The sequence below is a fragment of the Anguilla rostrata genome, chromosome 16 (genome assembly GCF_018555375.3).
Source record: "Anguilla rostrata isolate EN2019 chromosome 16, ASM1855537v3, whole genome shotgun sequence".
NCBI classification, from domain to species: Eukaryota; Metazoa; Chordata; class Actinopteri; order Anguilliformes; family Anguillidae; genus Anguilla; species Anguilla rostrata.
This window is the reverse complement of record NC_057948.1, coordinates 26422882-26443244: the sequence shown is the minus strand read 5'-3', so window position 1 is coordinate 26443244 and position 20363 is coordinate 26422882. Positions and strand designations below refer to the sequence as shown.

The following is a 20363-nucleotide window of genomic DNA, read 5'->3' as shown; positions in this document are numbered from 1 at the left end:
CACTGAAAGTGTACAACACACAAATATTTATCATGACATACAGCAAAGCTGAAAGAAGTAACTTGGCAGGAAGGATTAGCTTTAGTTTGACTGAGTGCTTCACTGCAGAAAAGCACCCACATGACCCTGAAAACATCGTCTTGAGATGAGGCCATATATCCCAATCCTAGATTTCTAGATTTCTAGTTTCTAGATTTATTCTTATCTAACAGCTGTATGCATCACATAATATGTCTCATGATGACTAATATATGACTAATATACTAATATTGATGACTAATATTGCCATACCGCTGTTGACTAAGGCACAAGACATTGATTTAAAAAAATGTTAATAAATGATCTGAAGCAAAGAATAAGTGCAGAAGTAATTTTTTTATCAATGGCAGCAGAAGAGAATGAAACACCGAGTTGTGAGAATGGCACCTCCCACAAAGCGAGATGGAAATGTCATAGAAATGAAAAGCTCAGGGATTGGTCCTCACGCACGCCAGGCAGCCGCGCGCCCGGAGGCCATACTCTTTCCCCTAAGAATGAGCGCGACTACTCCCCGGACCTGTCGGACCGGTTGGCTGTTTGCTCCTCTGCGCTCTGCATGCGAGCAGCTTGTAAATGACAGAGGAAACCAGGGTGTAGAGACAAAATGCCTGGAGCTAAGGGAGTTTACACAGAGCCTGAGCTTTTATCCACCTGTCGGATATTTTTTATCCTTTTTCAAACACAGTGGTAATAACAATAAAGCACAGCTATTCCAGTGAGAAATATCTGAATCATTTTGGCTGATTACCTTCTAATACACATGACAAATAAGATGGAAGACCAAGAAAATCAGCCTGTCTTGCACCATATGGTATACATTATTATATGTTTATTTTAGTGCAAATAAAATAAAAAAAAGACTAAGATATCTATATATTAATGTAACAGCCAGAGTGCAGATTCATTAGTCTATAGCACTCTTTCGATGAATTTCAATCCAGGAAAAATATTCAAATATTAAGTAAAAATATTCACTTTGTTGAGTAAAAATAGACGGAATTTGTGTCCAACTCTCAAATGCCCATGGGTCTGGGTTTCTTTCTTGAATGATGAAGCTCAATGTGCTTCTGCCCCAAGCAGACTGCCAGTCTATTGCAGGGCCTTCACCCCAAACAATCACTCAATGCTGAGGACCAAACAGAGAGGAAAGGTGGAAGACTTGAAATGTTTGGTATATTTGGCAGCTCGGAGTTCTGGCCTGGGGCCAGGTGAGCTAGCGTGTCAAGGTGTCCCAGCTTCAGACCACGCCCGCACCTGTCAAGTGCTCTCTGGCATGCATGTTGGTTCGTGCAGGAACTCAGGTGTGAGAGTGTATCCGTGTGAGCATCTGGGTGTCTGTGCAGTGTTTTGTATGCGTGCGTGTGTACGTGTGTGTGTGTGTGTGTGTGTGTGTGTGAGAGAGAGAGAGAGATAGAAAGAGAAAAAGTGTGAGAGAGAGGGGGAGGGAGGGAGAGAAAGAGAGAAAAATTGTTCATCTCTTTTGTTTCATTTAGCTCCCTCAATTTACTTGCATATCCTGTTGTTGATTGACACCCATGATTGATCTGATTCTGGCAGTGGTTGTGCAGTCCATGTCATATGCACATATTTGCAGTGTTAAGCCATCACAGAAGGTCCCATCGCATAAGTTCTCATCCATACCTGTGCGCACAATGCACATATGTTACATAAACAAAAGCGGAAGGAAGCGTGGGGAATTTATTGTTAATTATTTCTTTTTTTCTCGTGCTCTGCACATAATTGGCTTCAAATTGCTCACAGAGGGAAGGGATAAAGTCAGTAGAAAGAGCACTGCTCATTCATTTTCCTGAGCTGGCGGCAGGAGTATATGAACATGCTTGTACATAGTTTACAAACTGGACATTCTAAATTCAGGTGGGACTGGGGAGATGCCAAATAAAAAAATTAAAATGTTGTCAGGCGCACAGTATGCTTGCCCGAAGGAGACATACTAAATTCCCCCAAATCTTGTGCCTGTAAATATTTAAATGTCCTTTTCTTTCTCTCACTTCCTCTGTCTTTCCTGCAAGTGGTCAAGGTCAAGCTCAAGTGCCCACTAGTAGTTCACCACAAAGGTGGAAGGCACACTCTTTTCACAGCTATAGCCATGTCCTGTTATCACTCACTCACACAATCAGCGGAAAGCGCTCATGCACACTCATGCAGTTACACAGCTTCTCCTGCAGACTGAAAGAAATGCAAGCTGAACTTACAGCTGCATGGAGATTTATTTTAGGGTATTTCAGGAGTTTGATACGGACGTACACAGATATATCTGCAGTTGTGCACCCTTCAATAATTCTCACACCCCAATCAGGTAAGGATTAGAGATGCACTGCACTATACTCAGTTCAGTGCCAGGCAAGCTGAGGGGATTTTCTCTTTTGGGTGTGTACCTGGAGTTCTAATGTAAGGTTGTGAAGGCGACTCTTGTTCAAAACAGAACAATAAACAATAATTTGACAATAAAAAACAGCCAGCTCATAGATTATAGTTAATACTACCCTACTTATCTTCTAGGGACACAGGCTGGCACGACTGATGTTGGCTTAACTTCATAAGGTCTATGGACATATCAAAGCCCATATACCACCCTAGGACCAAGCCCACAGGGAATTGGCTGGGAACAACCAGGTTAATGTGAAGAATTGCAACTGCTCTGTCGCTGGCAACATCAAAAGCCTCCAGAATTGTGTCGTCCAAGGAATGCGATCAGATAACTGCCCTCCAGTTTCTGTCTGGCTTTGAATAAGCAGGAAGGAAAAAGACAAGGTCAGCGTAAGGTCACAGACACGCGTGTTGTCGGAATGTTGGGTGAAATATTGTGGCGCCGTGGCGGAGGAAACCTCGCAGAAGGCCGGCTATTTTCGGCTGGCCCCCATGCATCACAACACGGCCTACTGCAGAGGTGTACGTGCAGGTAGTTTCAGTCCTGAGTAGATCCACTGCTCTGACTGATAACGATGTGCACGCATGCACAACTGCACGCATGCACACACATACACACACGTGTTCTTAAGGAATTCACTCTTCATGACAGGAATGCGCCACAAAATGATTCTCAGTTTCTCCGTAAAAGTGAGGTGGAGTACGCCTTAGTGGGCTACCCATGCAGCGTCAGTGATGATGAACAGCTAACATCTGAGCTGCTTTAAAACGCATTCCTGGCTGTGTTCAAATCAAAGCCTGAGTAGTCAGGGGCAGGAATGACAGTTTTACTAAGCATTTTCCTGCAGTGCTGGCGTTTAAACGATATAATGACATTTTCCACGGAGAAAGATAAAAATACAGTACGAAAGGCAAACTAACATTGCCCACACTGACTCTCAGTATGGGAGCTCCCTAGGGATGGGAGCTTAGCCCATTGCTCTACTGTCTGTTTACCCATGACCGCATTGTCGAGGATAGCAATAACTCCATTATCAAGTTTGACGATACCACAGAAATAGGTCTGATCCACACCATACCATACCATTGTAAGACATCTGTCCATAAGGTGTTATGAGATCAACCTTACCATTAATGTCCAAAAAAAAAAAAAAAAAAAAAAAATATCCAGAGTAAGCCACACCCAAATCAACACCAATAGGGTTGCCATGGGAACAGTCAGCACCATCAAATTCCTAGGCACGCATATCAGTCCCTCAACACAAGTACAGCCATGAACAAAGCATCCTGAAGACTGCACTCTTTCTGCACCCGCTGAAGAAATTTGGTATGAACACACAGGTCCTCACCAACTTGTTTACCTGCACATTGCAGAGCATTTTAGCTAGCAGCATAACAGCCAGGCACTGTATAGCAACAGCACTGCACATGACAGAAAAGTACTACAAAGAGAAGTGAGGACTGCTCAGGCCACCACTGGCAGCTAATCCCCCCCCCCCCCCATCCAGGAGTTTTACAACAAGCACTGCCTAAAGAAAGCCCATGACATCATGAAAGACCCTAGCCACCCTGGCCACTCCATGTTCTCCCTTCTACTATCGGCCACACGCTATGGCAGCATTTCCACATTCACAAATATATTTACCCACAATCCACATGACTCCATCCCCACTTCACCTGCTCCCCTCAACCCTAGCCCCATGGGGTGAAATATCAGTGGACTTGCACTTTTCACTTCATGCTTTGTGTTTTAGATGGATGTGAGTAATCATTTACTTGTCTCAATACTCTCAATATAGGTATAGTTGAATTGAATTAAGTAATTTAAGAATTTAAAATATGGCTTAAAAATAAGACATTTTCCAGTGGAGAAATTCACAAACTGCTAGACATATCCCATGAATTATTTGATATCCTCATGTAATGGGAGCTTTTATTCAATATAATAAGCTGTTCAGCATACAAAGGTTGCTCCCTTGAGCAACAATAACTGGCAATGACAGTAAAGTCATGATGTACATGATTTAAACCTCTGGAAACATGTCATTTTCTTTATCCATCAGTTTTGAACAATGTGCACTAGTATAAATGTACGGAATGTCAGTATATTCACAAAGGTGTACGATATAAGAAATGTGACAGCCATTGTAAAAAAACAAAAAGTTCAGCTGCAAGTAAAATCTAAAGTTAGTATACACCTATTCTTCTCTGTTCTCTGTACCACCTCTTTTCTTCGAAAAATATTTTTAGAGGTCACATTCCCCATTACATAAAGAAAAGAGAAATATCTCATCTGAGAGATAAGCCTTGTTATTCTTGGCTTTAGTCGTAGATCTTCATGATGAACTCTCATGATCCGGTGCACTGCCATCCACTGGACAAATAATGAAGTGGCACTTGACTGCAACCTGAGAGATAAACTAATCCCTTTTTTAAAGCTGGCACCATTCTTGAATTATAGTTTGGGCGTGTCCTGATTACTTGCTATCAAACAACATCTCAACCATGAGCCCTGGCTGCACGTAAGGGGGTGGAGATGTCCAGTGACAGTCCTGTCAAATGCACACCTTCACCTGTAGAAGTGGATACATTTCAGAAGACAGCTGAGCAGTGGGGATGCTTTTCGAATATAAAAAAACAAAAACAGTAACATCTAATACAGATGTAACTATGTATTGATACTCGACTCACATTTCAATATGTAACACAACACCAGGGTTATGATATGACATATGTCGGGATATGCTGCTTATCACGATTCTGCTACCAGCAGTAGAACCCGAACATGATGAATAACTCTATAGAACCCTATGTTTTACTTAAAAATAAATATGATGATATACAGTACAGTAATACCACTTATTCCATATTGATATTGTAAAAAGTACTCAGTTGCTTCACAGCCAATACTATAATGTGAGTTATTAATATCTTGAAAACTTGCAATATTCAGCACCTACGTTAACCCCAATTACACAGATTTTCTCCTGATCACGTAAAATGGTTGCCTCCAGAAATCTCCAAAACATTCACACACCTGCTGTTTATGCCTTAGCTGCAAAGACTGAACTTGAAGGAATGGAGCAAAGCAGTTGTTTTGTGGCGAATACAAGAGAAGAAATAAAAATCAACACTCGTGCAATGAGCAAGAGCTTCTCAGGGCCAAGAAATTGTGCTCTCAACACCTGCCATTTCCAAAACAAGGCTTTACGTGTACAATAGCGCCCACTGCTGGACATAAAGGAAAACCCCATAGGCAAGAACTTTGAATGAGAAAGAGGGCACATGAGATTTGCTCATTTGCCACCTACTTCCATCAATTTCTCACATTGTTCTCTCTCTCTCTCTCTCTCTCTCAAACACACACACGCACAGACACAGACACAGACACACACAGACACACACACACACACACACACACGCACACACACGCACACACAGCGGTACAGTTCACAGTCCAGCACGTTAACATTGTTCAAATTAATGCCCAGAGCATACAGGTAAACAGGTATATTTCCTCCAGTTATCTAGGATCCAGAGAGAACAGCCATGTGAAATAATGAACAGGTTTACTAGCACAATTCACACACCATCCTACCACACAATGGTCAGCTAGTAACCCAATGCTCTCTAATCCCTTGGTAGTTTCATGGTGCAGCTCCGTACAGCACGATCAAATGAGGGTAATACAAGCCCTGTGAAGCTGGAGTGTCAGGACCACAGGTGAATGAGCCACTAAATGAATGACAGGTCAGGGAGACACACAGTGGTAATTTAAAAAAAAATATTTGCCTTTACAATTCATGTTTTCCCAAACAAAGTAATAAAAAAAATAGTCCCTTGGAATAAATACAGAAATATATTGCATATACAGTGTGTATATCTGAGAATTGGAAAGTACCTCTTAAATGGAATTGTCCTTCTTGTCTCAATAATCATTAAATCAGAGTGGTCACATTGGTTCACTGTGAAGGGAGCCACACCAGTATTGACCCAAAAGCCAATGCTGGTGCTGCCCAGAAAGACCAACATCATCTGGCCATTCTTTGTGCACATGCTCAGATATATTCCACAAGACAACATTGTAGCAATCCATTTGTTTTGGAATTGAGTGGAATCCAATTGTTCTCTAAACAGCTTTTGTTATCTGAGGACACAGAGAAATGTCTACATTTTCAATGCCAACCACACATCGTACAGAGGTCAAGCATTTTAAACCTTTTGAGCATCACAGGGTTTGGACGGTTTCTTTTTCTTCTTTGGCAGTTTATTTCCTATAAATGGCGCTATACCTGACACTCCCAAAGTCAGGTTTTGTGTGATACCTCCACTAGTCCCCTGATCCCCATTCACTACGACCTGTCTCTCTGCTAGACAGGAATGGGTCCTCCAGGGACACTTCATGCCTACTCCTGAACACCTGCTCCTGCAGTTCCATGATGTCATTGCGAATGTCAGCCAACATCAGCAGGAGGAAGTCGAATGAGCCGGGAGGTCCCTGGAGGCAAGAGGGACACAGTATTGGATGACTGCAGGAAGAACAACAGCTCTTACTTGGTTTATAGTAATAGCATTAGTGAATCAGGACTCACCGCTGGGCCTCTGGGACCAGGAGGGCCCCTGTCCCCCTGCAGTGTACACACAGGAAACAACACACACAGATTTTTTTTACAAAGTCCTTCCACATGAAAGGCTTCTCATAGATATGGATACAAGGCATACTGGGGAAACCCTCCAAATGTTCACATCAGCTGGAGTCAGTCCACATGGCAGGGGCTTCTGTCTGGCCATCTTGAAGCACTGGCTAAAGCAAGCCTCTCTCTCTCTCTCTCTCTCACACACACACACACACACACTGAAGTAACACACACATAGCATTAACAGATAAAGATAAAACTACCTTCTTCCCATCTCTCCCTGGTGCACCAGCAGGGCCCTGTGGAAACATAAACTAACCAATCAGGGCTGCAGGGAAAGGTGCTGCCGCTGCCATTGAATTTCAGTGAACAGAGTGATCGCTGGTCGCTGATCAATAAAGCACACACAATAACCTCACCACCGGGCCTCTGCGTCCTCTCTTAACATGCTCCAGATCTGACTCTGGCCCCATGGGGCCCATGTCCCCTCGTGGCCCCTGAGGGCCAGGTGGGCCCATGGCTCCAGATTCCCCTTTCTCTCCAGGTAGTCCCTGCAGTCCTATGCCATGGACCCAATTGAAATGGACAACGTGAAGGTTTGGTCAACATGAAGTGCCTGTGTGACCTGACAACTTTGTGTTCATCATCCCAAAACACACCTGGGGGTCCAGGGGGTCCAGGGGAACCAGGGGCGCCAGGCAGGGTGGAGGTGTTTGGCCCTTTATCCCCCCACCTATGTGATGGTTTGTGACTGCGGTTAGGCAGGTCTGGGGTGAGTATCTAAACATCATACAGAAACATGAACACTCAGTTGCGCCCTGTCTATGAAAAAAAAAAAACTATCCAGCAATTCTTCTAATGCAAGGCTAATGGTCTTGCACACTCAACTGTTTTTTGCCATCTCATCTGGTCTGGTTACAGTTTTGCAGTGAATGTGAGGTGTCTATACACAGTATTTTTACTGTGCCTATTTAGAATAGTCAGCTTTCTCAGAGCTGACCCCTATTTGCACAAAAATCAACCATACTTGTGTGGTAAATTCTGCTGTCAGTGTTTATACATGTAAAGGCACCGTAGACACACCTGGGAACTGGGCGGAGCACCAGTCAGCCTCAATTTGAGCTGCAGTAGGCTGTTCCTCATGCTTATGAAGTCCTGACAGGTAAAGGGGCAGGACCCAGCACTAACCAGAGAGTGCAAAGTCCCACTTGTGGCACTCACTGAGGGGGACAGGGAGAAAGAGAAATAGAGAGAGAAAGAAAGCGAGACAGAGAGAAAGCAAATAATTAATTGTATGATGCACAAAGAAAGGATGCTCCTGTCTGCTTGTGCAGGGAGGAATATCAGCGGCGATAGACTCACGATTGTGGCGGGGGACGCAGGAGTGCTTGTCTGCGTCCAGGCTGTAGCCACTGTGGCAGTGACACAGGAAGCTGCCCGGTGTGTTCTCACAGGCCTGCTCACACACGGTGCCATTAGACTCCTCACACTCATCCACGTCTGAGAAAACAGGGCGTAAATCAAAGACCGTTTTCCATAGGCTTTCTGTATAACCCTGTGACCTCTTTGCTTTGGAGTTGTCACGCTAAAATGTAAGAGCTAAGTAATTACTAACTGAGTTTCAAAATGATGTGATCGGCATGAAATGAAAATGGAATTCATAACCCCTGGGCAGTGGTAAAAAAAAAATACAGTAAAAGTACAGCAGCAAAAAGAGCAGGATGTACTACCTAGGGTATTTGGCAGCTTGTTTGAAATCCTGGGACCTGTAGGAAAGAGAGTAGACAGAAAATGCTGTCTGGCAGAGAGACCAAATTGGACAGAGCTGATTAGGGAAATGGCCAGATGGAGAAAGAGAGAGAGGCAGAGACAGACAGTGTTGACTTAGTGAGAGATGAGACAGGCAGCACTGGCCAGATAACAGGGTTCAGATATCTCTCACTGTTGGAGAGGAGGGCGGACTGACCGAGGCAGTATGGGTGCTGGTTTCCGCGGTGGCGCTTCCGATCGAAGCGGAACCCAGGGTAACAGGTGCAAACGACCCGTCCAAAGTGGTCCGTGCACTGCTGTTCACAGGGTGAGCCTGCACACACGTCCACGCCTACACCACAGAGAGACAGAACAGGGTGATGTCACACCAAGACCCACGTATGCTGATACAGCAACATGGTGCAGAGTTGGCCTCCTTACACCTGCGCATTCACTGAGACAAAGCAACCAGCATTTCCATTCAGTTTATGTTTTCAGCATAGATTATTCAAAATGCTTTGGCTGTGTTACAGCATGCAAAAAAATATTATGTGAAACATTTAGTATAAGACATGCTAACAAATGCAAATCTGGAAGTATGTTATTGTCTTCTTGTGATCAGTCAAATTCCTTGGAATCAGTAATACAAACTGTTCTGGAGATTTCTGTTACTGAATAGAAATGACGATTGAACACACACTGATCCTTTATCAACAATCAGAATACCAGAGCTCTCTCCATTATCAATGGTGCTCAAACAGGTACATTTTTCTCTACTGGTATAGATAGGGAGTCTATGTTTTTACCTACTTTCTGGGATGCAGTGGCCCATCACAAACCGGTACCCCTCACAGCATCTCCTCCTGAAATGGGAAAACATTTATCTCACTCACACTAATAAATCCAAATGTACGTTGTGTAAAAATAAATAAATAAATAAATAAATAGGCAATGTTCCTCTCACTTGAAATGCTTTCCCATCTTTCCTACAATGTAACTTCCTCCTAATGTCTGTGATGCATTATAATTCCAAATCTCCTGTCATCTGTTTTCTAGAATCTGTGGTTTCCAAGGGCTAGTGTCATTCCAGAACAGTGCATCAGCTGAGACTCATTGCCACATCAACAGTTTGTAAACTGCCACAAACAGAGAAATCCGCCATTACTTTAGACTTTGTTTTTGTTGTCTCCAACAACAAAGGCTCATACTTTCAAATCATACAAGTTACTGGAATTAAGGATGAAACTGTGGAGGCAAAACATTAGGTACATGGGTACAGTGCAGAAATAACACTTTACAGAAACTAAAACATTGTCAAGGATTCAACCAAGATATCAACACCATTTTATTGTTAAATTCACTCAAACCCATAAGTCACTCTCGAGATAAATAGATTAATAAATGCACCAAATTAAATACAAAAAATTTGGCATCATCTCAGTCACTTAAGATAAAAATGCCTCCTTCCTACATATACAGTGCACTTGATATTGTTTTGATGAGGTCTGGAGTTCAAACAGAAACCGCACCCCTGTCTATCTGCCGAACGGTTGGGATGTCCTCATTAGTGTTCCCAGAACAGAGCCAGGACTGCACGCTGGTGGGAACCCCATTTGGTGAACAGATCCAGGACTCCCCACATTTCTACCTGCAGGTCTGGACCTGACAAATGTGGGGTCTAAACTGAGACTCAGCTCAATGCACAGATACTGTACCAGTTCAAAATTTCCCACGCTGCCAAGAACGTGTGTGTGCATGAGGCCCAGGATACAAGGCAAGTACCTGAGTAGAGCCTGTTAACAACCGTTTGGATCATTAGTGAAGGCGAACTCTGACACACCAAGGCTTGTAAAACCACCCCGGCTCAGGAAAAATAGTCCCTGTGAACAATCCTCTCTACTTTCCCATTTTTTAATTTTTTCTTTCTCCGTCACACCCTCCCTGTGTCATATTCCTCGCTGTTTGTTTTTACTGCTGGCGAAGGGTAGCAGGCATGATTTATTTGTTAGTTTGCCCCAGCTGATTCCACACACTGACCCTGGGAGTCACTCAGATGCTGCCTCCGGAGAGCCACCGCTGGAACAGCCAGGCCGTGCTCTCCGGCTCCACACGTTTTTTTCTGTGGTCCAGCCAGCATCCCACTGTTGCACACTGTGGCAAACTGCTGGGGGAACGCTGGGTCCACATGGAGCCTGACTGATTGCTGATTGCTTCCAAGAACAGCGCAGCACGGTCTCGGGAACAATAGCGGTACGCCAGCCCACACTGCAGAACCTACTCCTCAACTGTAGTTTTTCCATATTTGTTTATAACCATGTAATTTGTTTGCGTGCTAATGAGTTGGAGTGCACTACAAAGAAATAAAGTCCATTATCGCTGAACCACAGGGCTTGGAAAGTGAACAGAGCAGGGAAATGTAGTTTATGGTTTCCATAAAGAGACCTTATGTCGTGACTTGATAAGTGGCCTTTGAGCAACCAAGGGAACGGAGTGTTCCCTCTGTGTCATTGCTTGAGGAACATGAAAAACAAACCAAAATGGTCTTTTATTTATTTATTTATTTATTCAATCTTGCCATCCAATGTGGGGTTGTGCATGTACAATTCCCACCCTAATTTTGAATGTCAAATTATTTGCAACCATAGCTGCATTCATGCTTGAACTCCACTGCTGATTCGGGAGAGCGAAGACATCCGCGGTTCCTCTCCAAAACACGTTGCTCCCAGCCAGCTTCTATTCACATGGCAGCCCGTAGCTAGGCTTGCATAGCATGGAGTTGGAGGAAGACCTTTCATATGTGGCTTTGGTATGCAGTTCCCAGGCACCTGACTGGCCAGCAGGTATCGCTAGAGAACAATGAAACATGGATCCCTATCCAACTGAGGAAAAAATATAAACTCTGGGCGATGTAATCGCCAATTACGTGCCACATTATGGAGCTAATAGCTACAGGTGGCACTAGCATGGTCCAGATTTGATCCGAGATCATGGGACCTGTTCATGCAACACAGCACGGTGCCTTAACCAAATGAGCCTCGCAGAGAGACACAGCCCTCACACCACCCTAAAAAACAAAAGACTAGCTGTACAACGTATGTCAACAGGCTGATTAATAAAGGAATAAAGGCGAAAATGGAATTAAAACGAATTTCAGGGGATGTTCCCCATTGTGTCTCTACCTCATAAAGGTTTTGCTCTTACCAGTGATTCCCCCTGAAATAAGGAAATGGTTGGGATGAAAAGCCTGGAATAATGTGGGGCTGTAATCTTTTCTTGCTGGACGTGGTTGCCTGTGTTAAGGGTGAGCATGTGGCCTGCAGTGTTTATTTACTCTGTCAGCACACTTCCAGATCCACGTTTCCCCGGGGACACATCAAAGTGGCGGACGCCACAATTCCAACAGAGCACACTTTCACTGAGAGCCGAGGAGCTCCGGGACTGCTGGGCAGCTGAAAAACAGTGGTGTGAGTCGTCTTTCTCTCTCTCTCTCCCTTATCTCTCCTCTTTCACTCTTTCATTCTCTGCCACGGCCAGTGCCATCTTAACTCTATCCTTTCCACTGACAGGCAAAAACACCAGCGACTGCAGCTGCTCCCACCTCAGTGCAGCCGGAACACACTCAGACAGGAGGAGAGACTCAGGCATCCCGTGGACACCATGACTCACCCTGGCCACACAGTGATGTTTCACCCGGGAATCCACACTGATGACTTGATATGTTAATAATGAAACTAGGCAAATAACAGTTTTACAGGATTTTAGATTTCAGTACCTCTACATAAGCCCTCTTTTGGCTGAAATAAGAAGGAAGGAACAGCAACATACCAGTAAGCCACCAACACTCCACAAATTGTATTCATGTAATGCACTATATATTTTATATCACCTTGCAGCATCCTGTATCTGTCCAGTGAAGTGTGGTGGAGCTATTTGTACAGTAAGATGGGATGAAGGGATGAAGAACATTTGCAAATGGCGTCCTTTATATGATGGGGTTGTAATGAGATGTGATAGTAAATAAAATACATGTCATAGTAACAATTAATAGTGAGGTCATTGGAGGTATCGAGTTACATCAGCCCTAGATTTTTTTCCCCACATTTTATTTTATTTTTTTTACACAACGCAGACACTTACTGTCCACTTTGAATCTTTAACATTGATAACAAAAGACCCTGTTTAAAAGGGCTACCTCTGCAGAGGAGTTCACGTGTTAAATGCTGTCAATAAATAAAAATAAGAAGCGAATTCAGGACTGATATTGCCCAATACTTCCTGCTTACCCACAGCACTTTTACAGCGCTCTGTCATTTCCCTGCAGGCCTTCAGAGGGGAGTGCACTGCCTGCCAGAGTTGTGCTTTATTCCGTGTGGATGTGCTGTAACATTACCTCTCCCAAAATTCTCCCCCTTCATTCCCCCTTCAGTCTTCTTTTTGTCTAGGACGCAGGTCTCTTGTTTACAGCCATAGTGTTTGTTAGTGATTGTCAACATGGGTATGGTTGGTGGATGGGGTGGGGGAAAGCCAGGCCAAAGTAAGAAAAAAAATTAAAACAAAACAAGAAGCTAAAGAATAGGACCGGATAAGCTGAGAACAGGGATATGGCTCCTTAGCATAGAGCTAAAAGCTGGGAAACTACACTGGCATTTCAATCTTGTGCAGCTGCAGGGCCTCCGGTAGACAGAGAGTTCCTGAGAGTGAAATACTGGCTCCACAGCACCGCATACTGTACTTCGTTCACAGACAATGGGTGAAACGTAATAGGAAATTAGGAATGTCATTCACCTAAAATCCAGATGCCCTGGCTTCCATTGAGGGGGCTCTGAAATAGTGTAGAATGAAAAAAAAAACACTCCACCCCTCCTGATCATAGAGGCAGAAAGGGATATACAATATTTCTAGAGCAGAGATCCCAGACTCAAATCCAAGAGGGTCACTGTCTGCCCGGTTTTTTATATATTTACTAAAGAGCACGATTTAAGTCATCGATTGGGTAATGAGCCTGTATGCCTTGTTTCTGAGGCCTAAGCTGGCAGCTGATAAAAAGGAAATTAAAAAAAGCCCGTAAGAAACTGTACCCACCAGGACAAGACTTAGAGATCCCTGCTCTAAAGTGAAGGTGCCTTCTGGGACATGCTTGAGTCTGAACTTGGAAGCAAATAAAAGAAAACATTTATTTAACTGCTTTTGTACAAAAAGGTATGAAGGTTTCCGGATCTTTTTCAGTCTGACCACATGCTCAGGCCTGTGCGTTCTGACATTCAGGGGTGGAGAGACAACTGTGACCCAAAATATATAAATATCTGCCTCACTCCAGGGACTCTGGCACGGCACCACAACAATGATTTTGATAGTCACTCAAGTGGAAACAGACTAGTCTCATTCTCTTTCATTCTTTGTGTAAAAAAACATGCTTAGGGCCAAGGCTTCCCTGAAAGATAGAAGACTGTGTGAGATTTAAAGGAGACTTGGAAATATAAGTACAGATTGTTTGAGGCCTGTGCTTTTTTTTTTTTTTTTACAGACATTTAAACATGTAAACAGAGTTATGGACTATAAAGAAACACCTAGCAAGCCCCGATCAAGCAAAATGTTTCTTCATTTTTGGTCAGTATTGCCTTACCAGTGATGGCAAAACAAATCGACAGAACAAATCCACACTATATTAACAAAAGAATGGTCTTGGAGAGGTAGAGCTGAAAGACCAGACAATGATTAATCGTTCAACTTTCATTGCTTACAAGTCTTTATACCAAGCATTCTTTCATCACTTGCATTCTACCACATCACTGCAGATCCCACTATTAGCTTGCAATCCAAGAAGCTCTCTGAGTCTCTGCAAAACCCCATAATCTAAACAGAGTAGAGTGCGTTTAATCTCATTTCCTAACCATCTCGTCTGGTTAAATGTGAGATCGTCAAATGATCGTCAGGGTGTTTATCAGTGCTGTATCCGTGTGTTTGAATGCTGATGCCGTGCTCAAACACATAGCTGAGAGTGCGCACCATAGGAGGCCCCAGGGCCAGTAAATAAACCCATCCCCACATCATCCCACTCTCCTCTGCAGGTCAGGAGAGGCTGCCCTGCGGTTAGGAGACAATACACACAGTCAAAGAGCAAAGAAGTGGAGACAAAACAGCCATGTGTTTGGGTTGGCACTGCTCACACTAGTTTCAAATCATTTTCCTTTTTTTTCAAGTGAAAGCCACTACTGAGGAGAGGAAAAAAACTGCACAGTTTAGTATTTATTTGCTGGAAGAAAAATCTGTGTGGATTTCCAGCTCACTAGTAAGTCACTGCATGATCTATGCTGGAATGGAACAGAGAATGGTCTGCTTGCAGTCCAAACTATGTTAACCAAACTGGTAGCCTCATATTTAAGCTAATCATTAGTGACACTAATTTATACCCATCATTATTACTTTAAGTCATGTTAACCAGCCTGGGGCAATATATACCCCTTCCAGAGTGATACATCAGGAGGGGCCAAGCCCCCTGATGCCATGGCTCATCTGAACCCAATAATTACACAGACCACAACACTGATTTCAGTGCAAACTGCAAACCATAACTGCAAACAGATCACATATTACAATTTTACCCTGAGCATGTAGCATGAGCTAGCCAGTGCAAGCACTAATATTATCACATCAGTGGCACATAGTGTGATGAAGAGGGGGATTGTGGGACTGCCAACAAGCACGTTGAAAGCAATTGGAGGTGAGAGCCTCTTACCTGAGACAGGAGGCATTCTGTCCCCCTGGCTTAGTGCAGGGGTATTCAACTGTCACAATCTTGTCCTCTGGACAAACCTCCCTTTACAACAGATCAAGAAAAAAAGATGTAAATAAGAGCAGCACTACAGTATGATATGGCTTGAGTGAATGAAGACAATGTGACACTCACGCACATTTTTTGAACAGATTGTCATCAAATAATACACGTAAACAGTAATATAAGGCCTCTGCATATTGGTGCATTTACCCTCATTTGTACTACAATGCATTCCATCCCTTTCTGCAAAAAGTCTCCCTACATACTGAAATGTGTAAGATGTGTTGTCCAGTAAGCAATTTACAGGACTGTAAGGCCCATAGCATGACTACATCAGACAACCTATAAGGGTTGTAAAAGAAAAACTATGTTACATTGAAGTACACGTAAAGTTGTGTGATAGACATTACCAATTGTCACAAGACTGGTTTGGAACCAGGCTGCCGGTTGGTCTGGCTACATCAGTCTTTTTTGTGGCATTTTACAAGCTGTGCTGCCAAATGGTGCAAGTAGGAAAAGATTACCCTAAATGATTGCAGCCCCAATACTATGAGCTTATGTGGAAGAATGATGACCATCTATGAGAATGATCATTCAACAATCTAACGCAGGGAGAATTTTTCAGATGTTTCCTCGTGGCTATTTCGGGTAAGCTGTCTTCTGCCCATCTGCTATGAAGCACTGAGAGAGCGCTCGATTAAAGACAGTTAAAACCTGATACGCGCACAAAGAAAACAAACCTACAGCAAGCCAACAATATAAGACAAAAGAAAAACAAATTTGACATAATAAGACAAAGATCTTATTGAGCTGTGCCAAAAACATTGTTTACTTTGCGGCACTGTAAGTCTTAAAAATCGTGGCCCCATCATGAGGTAGAAAAACATACCGTGACTCACTGATTTCACAATACACTTGGTGTAACAGGCCAGATTCCATTGAGTAAGCCGAGAGAAACTCAATACAAATTAGACAATATGTGGCAGACAGGCACTCAATTCATGTTTCGAAAAATGATACAGGACTTTCAATGGATAATTGAGGCCGGGATTAGATAATACATACTAGTACATGCTAGCACTGTACCTGGACAGAACGTATACCGAGAAAACCAAGCCATTGCTAAAAGAGGTGATAGTAGTTGTAAAAACTTGAGTCTTGGAGTTTTTTGTAAGAGCTTTGATTTAGATGTAGGTAATTGTTCTTTTCTCCTCATCCTTGGTTTGTCAGTGCAAGCATAGTCTGTCACTTCTCTTGTTTGTCTTCAATATTTCTGACACCCATCACCCCTTCTTTGAATATGGCCATGTACACAGCAAAACCACTTTAACACAAAAGCACTGCAAACTGTAACTCTTATGCTTTCACCATGCAGGATTTCTGACGACAGGACCAGATGGTATTTGGAACTATTCTGGCAGGACAGACTTCCCATGATTATACTCAGTCTGCACATACCAGTCTCTTTGGTTTCAATATTATGTGAGATAATACGTCAGAACCACCGTATAATTGAAAAATGCAAAAATTTCACTAGCTCCCAACTTATCAATATGTATCTTAGGTTATTGTGGTAACGTGTTCCCACATTCTTCGGTCCCAAAGGCGGGGTCTTTTTAACACCACGAACGAACACCGGCTAATTTCCCTTCGAAATATTTACTGACCGGCTTAATAAAATGTATTTTACTCGCAAAAAGCAACGTTAAAAAACATACGCGAATGAATGAATAAATGGATCCATGAACTTACCCAGTAAGGTCCATTTTAGAGCGAAATTTAGAAGTTTCGGCGAAATCCCGCAGAAAAATAAAACAGACAACCGAATATGGGATTACTGTTGTACAAAATAGCCGCTCCATATCCTGCTACTATCCCGAAGGACGCTTAAGTTCAAGGGAGCGAGACGCTGTAATGCTTTCACAGGATAAATTGTAACTATTTTCAACTAATAGTCGTTCCTGTAAGCTATGACTAAACATATACTTTTAAACATATTTTTAATTCATTATAATATCAATTTCAAACACACGAAAGTAAAACATTTTATTGTTATTATAGGCAATTAAATGCAACGTTCTAAAGACCGCAGTCGTATGTACGAGCATGTCTTCCGTCTCAACTGAGTTATAACGCATCGTATCATTTGGGCGACCTAGACTACGAGTCATCTCCGCCTAGATTTGAGTTCCTTTTCCTAAGGACTGATTTTAGGGAGAGGAAAATATCACTGTGTCCGCCAAAAGTATTTCTTCACCGTCCTCTCGTGGAACAAATCTGCAGTTACAACCTCAACCCCTTCTCTATCCTATCCCCATCTTTGGTTTTCCGAATATGACCAAATTTAAAGGCTCATAATTCAAGAATGTGAAATAAATTAATCCCAATATTTTGTCATTAAACAGTGTGATACACCATATTACACTTGTATAAAAGATGCACGCATGGACCATCAAGTTTACATTTTTTTCCATGCAGAAATTCAAATGGCTAATTGTATATCAAGTGAAACTGTTGTTAGAGTTGTAATTCTTGGTCAATTTTAGGAATATAATATGCAATCCAATGCAGTATCATACCCTATATCGTCCTAATAATTAATTTGATACCTCAGTCAGTGGTGTAGAAAATAAATAACATGTGAAATTGCATTTGTTTGGAGGCCCATTCCTTGATAAGTGATTACATAATATTTGTCATTATAGCAGTTTCATAAGTCTAACTGGTCTCAGTAGCAGCTATTCCATAGAGAGACCAAAATGGTCCCATTGCTGAGTGCATGGGCACCAATAGGTGAGGGAAGTTTAGGCCAGGGTGGTCTGTGAAGCATATTCTGATAATTGTTTGTGGAATGCGCTATATAAATACATTTTGATTAGATTTTTTTAAATTTGAAGTTGCGTCCACCAATCACTTAAAATTTAACAACGAGCCACATATGTGTTGATGTGACCGTGCAGAATAGCATAATGTGGACACACTTTTGCTCCACATGCTATGTTTACATGTGGTATATTCAAGCAGGGGAAATGTTCTCGAGTGACAGGGGGACTTTTCAAAGGTTGGCCCGAGCAACTCAATGGCAATCCCTCGTTAACCAGGAAGGTCTTTGCGTGGGCAGGACAATGGAATTTTTTTTTCTATTTTGACAGCACAGTTAGAGGCTTCAGTTGCACTTGGAAACCGGTCAATAATAAGTGCATGTCTTACGGTTTTCATGCAATGCAGAAAACAGGTTGTGAAATCATGCACTAAAATTTTAAGCTGTTTGGAGCTGTCAAAATGACCCGCTGTGCTGCCAGAGTATGCTTGCCTTAAGCTGACTGGGATTTATTTGCAAGGCAGACTGCACAATGATGCACAGAGTTCCTGTTGTGGCTTATTTCACTTACCAGTCAAATGAAAAAGACAAATGTAAAAACACTGAGCCAACTGTGCGCATGAACATGCACATACAGACAGATGGCAAATTGAAGGAAAAACTTGAATAAATGAGTGGAGAAACATAATGAATGCAGACACTTCCATACAGGTGTACTGCATTATACAATTAAGCAATTTACATCTTATTATGCTCTGTGGCATGTTTGAAAATGCTGAGCAGGCCCAGATGACCTGGATCAAGATGGCAAGAGGAAGAGATCTAAGTAACTTTGAAAGAGGGTTCATTATCGGGGCATAGATGGCAGGAGCTTCAGTCACAAAGACTGCTAAACTGGCTAGTGTTTCAATAGAAACAGTGACTAAAATGATATCTGCATTTAGATCTATTGGAAAAACATCAGTAAATGTTTTTCGGAAATTGTGGTTCATTAGATGATCGTGATGCTTGTGCATTAGTGTGATATGTAAGGTGCTCTTTAGGGGATGAAACAGTGCTGTTCCAGAACTTTGCATAATCACAGAGAAGCAACATAGTTCCATAGATCTTTAAAAGTCTTGTTCCTCTGATTTAATTTTTTTGTGTGTCCTGTCTTTATTGCTGTAATCTGACTATTTGTTTACCATTGCTTGGTAACCGTGGCAGAGTCCTACCTTTTCAGGGCTGTAGAACTGAGGCAAATCATGTGGCTGTTCAAACATAAAGCAAGTCAACAAGGAAGAGAAATAATGCCATGCACTACATCTACAATTACAATTTACAGTTTAGTGATTGGTCAGCTGCTTTTAGAGAAAGCTACTTGCAAACAGCACTAGGCCTAGAGATATGCAAAGTTAGCATAATATAAGTGCCACCACAAAACTTCATACCTCAGGATCTGGGAAATTAAGAGAGAGAAGTTAGTTAGAAGTTGGTTTGCCTCAGGCTGTAAACTGGCCAGCAAGGTGTCGCAGTGATTCAGAGGAGGGATTGTGAGGGTTTACACAAGTGCCTGTTGCAGCCTCTGGGGTGTGTGAGGGGTAGATTCTCCTGCTGTTGTAAATGGAAAACCTGCATGATCAGGCGGTTACCGTGACGTGTCCTGAGAAGTCCAGCTGGCCATCCGGGGTCACACCAAGGCTCTTAGCCAAGTGAGAGAGACCGTGGAGTCATCACCAGAGGACGAAGCATCAGTCTGTGGGGAACCCAATCCTGGGAGGAACAACCTGCGAAAGACAGAACTCCTCAGGTGGTGGGCAGACATCCAGGCGGTAATGTCAGCCAGCCAGGCGTGCAGATATGTGCCTGAACTTGGGTGCTGGAAGGAGAAAATTAGATAGTTGAGTATCAACATAATAGCAACAATATGATATGCCAAGAGCAGAGGTAAAATCTCATTATGACTAGACAAAAT

The 20363-nt window shown here is 42.8% G+C and overlaps 1 protein-coding gene across 1 annotated transcript; it reads right to left on the bottom strand.

The window, feature by feature from the left end:
- Nucleotides 1–5979: 5979 nt before the first annotated feature.
- On the bottom strand, nt 5980–17741 carry LOC135242256 (collagen and calcium-binding EGF domain-containing protein 1-like). Its single transcript, XM_064313256.1, has 11 exons — nt 17341–17741; nt 15550–15630; nt 9624–9676; nt 9031–9165; nt 8427–8564; nt 8148–8284; nt 7724–7844; nt 7484–7623; nt 7328–7363; nt 7020–7055; nt 5980–6925 (listed from the first exon to the last, which is right to left on the bottom strand). Exons 1-11 carry the CDS (start codon nt 17448–17450, stop codon nt 6758–6760), a joined length of 1155 nt encoding a protein of 384 aa, XP_064169326.1. The 5' UTR covers nt 17451–17741; the 3' UTR covers nt 5980–6757.
- Between the last annotated feature and the right edge of the window lie 2622 nt (nt 17742–20363).

Excerpts from the sequence above, each read along its gene's own strand:
- LOC135242256 (XM_064313256.1), bottom strand. The coding sequence starts at position 17,450 with ATGGAGCGGCTATTTTGTACAACAGTAATCCCATATTCGGTTGTCTGT. Across the intron at positions 9,677-15,549 it reads CAGAATGCCTCCTGTCTCAG|GAGGAGATGCTGTGAGGGGT; the intron begins GTAAGAGGCTCT and ends TTCCCATTTCAG. Across the intron at positions 7,364-7,483 it reads GAGGACGCAGAGGCCCGGTG|GGCCCTGCTGGTGCACCAGG; the intron begins GTGAGGTTATTG and ends ATGTTTCCACAG.